The following is a 7,213-nucleotide window of genomic DNA, read 5'->3' on the forward strand; positions in this document are numbered from 1 at the left end:
ACGCCCGGCTAATTTTTTGTATTTTTTAGTAGAGACGGGGTTTCACTGTGTTAGCCAGGATGGTCTCGATCTCCTGACCTCGTGATCCGCCAGCCTCGTTTACGTATTTCAAACTTTCTCCAAGATTTACTTTCATTGCTCGACATATTCTTGACGTTTTTTTCACTATTGTGTAGTATTTTTGATATGAATAGAGCACAATGCATTGATCCATTCTACTTTGAGTGGCCTGTTGTATTTTTTTCCAGCATATTTTTAAATCCAAACAATGTGACCACAAATCTTCCTGGTACATATGGACAAGAGGCACATGCACATGAGCGAGGGAATGGAGTTATTGGGTCATTTGGAAGAGCATCTTCAACTAAGGGAGGGATTACAAAACGTTTTCCAAAGATCAAGCAGTAAACTGGACTGTCATCGGTAGTGGATAAGTATTCTGTTGGCTGTATATTGCAACCTAAAATTTTTATTCTCAGATTTTCTGATATTTCCTAATTGGGTAGAATCAAGTGCTTTTATCACTAGGGTTACAATAGGTCTATTTCTGGTAACTAATGATGTTGAACACATTTTCACATTTTTATTGGCCTTCCAGTCTGAGGTTCAAGTTTATATATGCTGCCACTTCGTCATTTTTATTTTTCTAAAGATTTGTAAAATTATTTATGAATACATACTATGTTTAGTTATATGCATTGTCAATAATTTTTTGAGTTGTGGCTTATTTTTGTTTTTACTTTCTTCCTAGAGTCTTTCGATAAAAGAAGGATCTAAAATAAAACGTAGGAGAACATATTCTTAATGATTTCCTCTTAATATGACTAAAGAAATCATTCCACGCTGGGCATAGTGGCTCATGCCTGTAAATCTCAGCACTTTGGGACACTGAGACAGGAAGATTGCTTGAGGCTAGGAGTTCAAGACCACCCTGGGCAACATAGTGAGACCCCATCTCTACAAAAAAATATAAAAACAAAAATTGGCCAGGCACGGTAGCACCCTCCTGTAGTCCTAGTTACTCAGAAGACTGAGATGGGAGGATCACTTGAACCTAGGAGTTCAAGCCATGAAGCCATGACTGCATCACCGCACCCCAGCCTGACCTGGAGAGAGTGAGTTCCTGTCAAAAACAAACAAGCCAGAAAGAAAAGAAGAAAGAAAAAAAATCTTTCTCTGTATTTATGACCCTGATGATAAATATATTGTTTGAATTGTCTAACTTTTTAAAATGTTTTTTCCTTTCATTGTTGAGGCTTTTATCCACTCTGAATGATTTTTTATATGATACGAGGTAGAAGTCCATATAAATGTTTCTCTGTGTGAATTATCAATTGTGTTTAGTTCAAAGTAAAGAGAGCGGGGGGGGGAGGCGGGGAGAGAGAGAGAGAGAGAGAGAAATCCATGCTAACATGCTAACTCCCTCAACTGTTTTTACATATGTGAGGGTTTGTTTCTGGGTTTACGATGCTATTCTGATTTGTCTAACCCTGCACAAAGCCATAATTGCTTAATTTCTAAAGTGTTATGCTGAATCTTGATTTCTGAAAAGAAGAAGTCCTTATGACTTGTTATTCTTTAAGAATTTCTACCAAATTTTGCCCTTTGCTCCTCAAATATATTTTTGAATCAGCTGGTCACATTCCACAAACAGAGAAATAAAAACCAAACTATAGGCGTTCTGATTTCAATTCTTCTATATATCAACACATCAAGAATAAGCATTTTAACTGTATTGGTTCTTCGAATAAATAGAAATAGCTTACTTATTTTGTATTTATCTAGATCTTTTTAATGTTTTTTAATAAATATGGATACTTTCACTACAAAAATTACATACCACTTTATTGAATTTATTTTCTGCTTTTATACTATTTTCTCCCTTCACTGTAGTTTATTCTGTTGCCTTAAATTAACTAATTCATTTTTATCCTAAAATTATGTTACCTAATAAGCTAAGATCATTAATTTTCATACTTTATATTTTTCTAATATGTGTTTAAAATGATAAAGATCCCTCTAAATAATGCTTTCACTGCATCAAACATGTTTTCTTATGTAGCATTTTTACTGTCATCACTTCAAAATATATTCTATTTCCCTTACCATTTGGTACTTGACCTGCGACTCACTTAGGAATGTATTTATTAGTTTTCAAAGATATAAGTTTCTTAAGTTTTCTATTTATTATTGATTTCTCACTTAATTGCATTTTGATGTTTTCCTCATAGACCAAATACATCATCAAATATAACCTTTTACCTTGTGTGTACGAAAAAACTCATTTTGCTGTTTTAGTTACAATATCCTATATGCTTTCATTAGATGGAGCTTGTGATTGTACTTTTAAATCTTCTATGTGCTTACTGATGTTTTTCTCTGCTTGAGTTAGCAAATAATGAAGAAGATATGTTAAAATCTCATTATTATGAATTTATCTATTTCTGTTTGTAGTTCTATTTTTGCTTCATGCATTTTAATATTACATATGTCTAGTAAATTAATTTCCATGAAGGCTTTTACAAATAAAATCTGTTATGACTGATAATAATATGGTCATACCTACCTTCATTTGGAAAGCATTTATCTGGGATATCTTTTCCATCTTTTCATTTCAACAATTCTGTATCCTTATGGTTTAGATAGATGTGTTGTAAAAAGTTTATAGCTTTTTTTAACTCAAAGCATTTATTCTATTTACTTTTATCTTTGATTTGTGATATATTTGAATTTATTTCTATCTCTTTTTCTTTCCGCTTTCTCACATTATTTTCTCTCCTTTATTTTTTTCCCCCCGCCCCCATCAACCACATAATGTGATAATACTTTTTTCCTATAATTTTAGGATAAATACTCTATAAGTTTTACGATGCACGCCTTATTTCTGAGTCTAAATTTGACCTATACTCCTTCCTCTAGAATTATATAAGGACTTTAGGATAATTTTAATACAATGCCCTCCCTGAATTTTTGAGTTAAAGATCCTTCATCATTTGTTTTTCTGAAGTTTGTGGGCATTCCGAACCCCCAGAATCAAATGTTCGTATTTTGCAAGTCCTAGAACTTTCTTTGAAATACTTTCATGTCTAGGACTCTAAAAGAAGAACTTCCTAATAGAAGCTGGCTGACAGTTTTATACTTAACAATTTACCCTATAAAAGCTTTGGCTAAAATTGGGTAATGGTGGATATCTTAAGAACAGTGAGAAAACATGATCAAATATAAAAGGTGGTCATGGATATCCCATGAACATAGGGCAAAGAAGCTACCAATAAAGTACACTACTTCAGGGAACAATTACTGATAAATACACCACTAATAGCAAAATGTCTTGCAGTTTTACGTAATTTTTATTTATGGTTAACATTAGCAATAGTTGGTTCTCCTCTCCTAATGAGCATCATATTATTGATGTTAGGTGGGACTATGCAACTTGCTTTGCCCCACCTAACAAAACATGAGTAAGGAGTTTGCCTGTGTAACTTCTTGTCAGAAGCACTGAAGAGCCTGTATACAATTTTTCATGTTCCTGACCCAGACTCTTTGATCAAAATGGCATGTTTCACAAGAGGCAACCACAGAATGATGATGTCTTCATTAGCTGAGATCAGCGAGAAGGCTGCAGGAAAAACAGTTGCCCTGAAGAGTTGCCAGGCCCACAGCAAATTGCTTTATCAAGGAATAACTTCGTGTTTAGATAGAGGTTTTGGGATTATCTATTACTGCATTGAATTTAGCCAAGTTTAGCTAATAATATGTTTAATTCTCATCATATAAGGCAAAGCGGATATTGTATTTTTCTATGTTAGATGTAAGATTACTGAAACAGAGTCAAATTATGTTATTTTCTAAGGTCATTCAATTTTAAGTGTCAAAACCTGGAGGAAATTTTTCCTTATAAATAAAACACAAGACATATATAAGTTGATTTAATTAATAATTGCTTTATTTCATTGGAACCCAATATAACTCCTATTTAACACTTCACTAGAACATTTGTAAAATGAAATTCCCATTATAGCACTTACTTGGAACTATAAATTCTATTTCTTCTGACATAGCGATTCCCAGTTTATTTGAAGCAAAGCAGCGGTATTTCCCTTGAAAGTGAGATATGTGCCCCTCATTTGGGATCCTGAATGTTCCTGAATTATTAGATGTAATTATCCGATGGTCAGTGAAATAAAAAGGGTTGCCATCCTTAGTCCACGTAAATCTAAAAAATAAAACTAAACTTAATAATCCTGAAAAATAATAACACATTTTTAGAGTACTTATTAACAACTGCATAAAAATGACAAAACCAAGACAGTTTATGATAAAAAGTATGTACTTAATGGAATATAACAGGATATAAATAAGGGTCTCAAAAGAATCTGAGAAATATTACTGTCCATAAAAAAACTTGACAAATGAGAAGATTAAAATTAAAATTAGCTTTTGCTTTTTTAAACTAAAATTATTTGTTTATTTTTTCATTAGAAAGGTAATATAAGATTATTAATATTCTGGAGACTACAAGAAACATATATAATTTCTGTTCATGTATATGTGTGTGTAAGGAACTCAATCAAAATCCCAAAACACACAAGCCCGTTATTATTACATTTGATAATATTTCCTATTAGTATTTTTAGAATTTTGTCACATATTCTAACCACACTGAATATACAATTTGGCCAACTGGATTTTTCCATTATTATAATGATACTAAAGACAATTTTTAGAGCTACATTATCTTCTGTCATATGGTTACTATTTTAATTACTTTCAACCATTTCAATGTCTTTCCTTTTATGAACAATATTGTAAGAAAAAACCCTATATATTTATTCTTTGGTACTTGTCCAAATATTTCAATATGCCAATTCCTTAGAAATGAGATTAAGAAAGCAATAATTAAAAACTTTTTTATAGTATTTGATAAATGTTGCAAAATTATATTCTAGAAAAAAAATGTACACAGTTAAATTCCCACCCCAGTATGCTAGAGTGTCAGTTCTATGAACAATGACATTAAAAGTCTCTTTAAATCTTTATCAGTCTGATAGACAAATAATGACTTCCCAATTAGATTGTACTCAGCATTATATATTGGAATTACCCATGTAAATTTGGGTATATTTCAGGGCACCATATTCTTACACTAATCTATGTGATTATTCTTCCAACAGGAGTAACAAACCTTCATGGACATGTATTCTCATTAGGAGTAGGCCTACCCAGCTACCCTCCTGACTTATCTTACATCTCTCTGTGTGTTTTATATTTCACTGTTGACAAGCGTATGGTATTACCTTTTGACATAATAATTCAGCTAATTAATATATCATGATATTGATCAATAGATTCATGCTGATTGAATAAATTATCCTTCATTCCATTGTAATTCTATCTATACTTACATATATTGATTGAATATATTCCATTTGGTTAAACATAGAAATAATTATAATTTAGCATGTTAATGGGTCACTAATGATTATTAAATATCAAATTATCAGGCAATAATAAAAGTCATGATACAATTGAAAATCATCAGTTTTCATCAAATATGTATATTCTTAATGAATATAAGATAATCATGCAGATTAATAAAAGTATGTAGCTTTGTTTTCCATTTTAGAATCATGTAGAATTTTAATATTGGGAATTCTCCCTTCTCATTTCCAATACATGTACATTTTTTTCTCCCTCCCCCAAAATAGGAGGTATTTCAAAAAAGCTCATCAGTGATTATGGTCACCTAGAATAACAATTATTTAATTATAAAATATAATAATACTAGATAGTAGTATATCATGCAAATAGTACTCTGCCACTGGAGATGACAATATTTCAAAGATAGCTTAAAAAAAATTAAGTAACAACCTATCCACAGAATAAGATGTTTAAATTTAAAGACATACAATTATGAATATGTGTAGAATGATGTTTACAAACTTTGACTTAATAAATGCTACATTTTACTAAGTAGAATAAAGGAGCTTCTAGTTTTTAGCTACCTTATTTATTTGTAGACTAAGGGACTGTTGAGTATTTCTGCTGTACCAAAGACTACTCTAAGTATTTTAATAACAGCCCTTAGTTTATGGTCAAAATAAATTCAACTGGCAGAAGAACATATGTAAAATAACCAAATTTTATTTCTGTTTGCATGGATATTATTTTTTTGTAAACCCTTAGCTTTAATCATGTGTAGATTCATAGTCCAACAAGCTTATGATGGTGAGTATAGAACAGCATAAAGAACAGCGCACATTTAAAGAATCACTTAGTTTGAAAGAATACTCACGTTGGTTCTGGATTTCCTTTAGCTTCACATTCAATTTGAAAATACTCATCGAAGGGAAAGGCAACTTGGACTTTTGACTGTTTTATGATTGTTGGAACCTGTTGAACTAAATATTAAAATATGTACTTAAAAAATGCACTATTCAAACACTAGGCAAGGTTAGTTTATAATGAAAACAATTTAAACCTCCTTTGTATACTGATAAGTGAAAGGATGGTACAAAAGTGAAAATTTGAATAAATCTCACTCTTTCTTTGCAACATGTACTTACTTCTAAGGAATACACTTCACTGCCATCATTTCATGTTTCAGTATATGTTTATTTTATTTAAACCCAGAATAATGTAACAATTTTTAAAGCAGAAGAAAAGTTGCTATGTCATCACAACTTAAAATATATATTATTAAAATTATTGGCATTCAATCTATGTTAGCATGCATATGGATTCTTACTTGGTTCAGTCACTTTGAAAGTTCTGTTTGTAGTCTTCCATGCTTCTATAAACACATTAGAATTAATGTACTGCTTTTACATTATTTCTTCCCATTGATATGCTATATTTTTTAATAATTCTATTACTGGTTATTAGATTATTATCCATTTTTTTCTTTCCTGGTAAAGTATTTCAATAGGCATTTTGAGTAAATAGATTTTTCCTTTATTGAATTACTGATTTATGATAAATTTCCAGGCATGGACACAAATGGTAATTATTCTGGGTAAACTGTAAATATCATTTCACCACAGAATATATACACAAATAACAAAAGTACAGTGGTTCTCTATATTTTTCCCACCAGTGAATGCTAGCATTTCAAAATAATAAAATAGTTTAGCATTTATTACAAAGGAAAATATAAACTCCCTATTCTCTTTATTTTAATTTTCTTTTTTTTTTTTTTTTGGTTAATAAACGT

The 7,213-nt window shown here is 30.8% G+C and overlaps 1 protein-coding gene across 1 annotated transcript in view; it reads right to left on the reverse strand.

Annotated features, from left to right (window-relative positions):
* The window catches only part of CHL1 (cell adhesion molecule L1-like), a gene marked incomplete at its 5' end in the record, with an annotated part of 122,617 nt that extends 116,212 nt beyond the window's left edge, over nucleotides 1-6,405 (reverse strand). Inside the window, 2 exons of the mRNA XM_011974277.1 lie at nucleotides 4,029-4,216; nucleotides 6,296-6,405. Coding sequence (XP_011829667.1) covers nucleotides 4,029-4,216; nucleotides 6,296-6,405 — 298 coding nt within the window. The remainder of the gene's footprint in view (nucleotides 1-4,028; nucleotides 4,217-6,295) is intronic.
* Between the last annotated feature and the right edge of the window lie 808 nt (nucleotides 6,406-7,213).

Source organism: Mandrillus leucophaeus, unplaced genomic scaffold (genome assembly GCF_000951045.1).
Source record: "Mandrillus leucophaeus isolate KB7577 unplaced genomic scaffold, Mleu.le_1.0 Scaffold1439, whole genome shotgun sequence".
Taxonomy (NCBI): Eukaryota; Metazoa; Chordata; class Mammalia; order Primates; family Cercopithecidae; genus Mandrillus; species Mandrillus leucophaeus.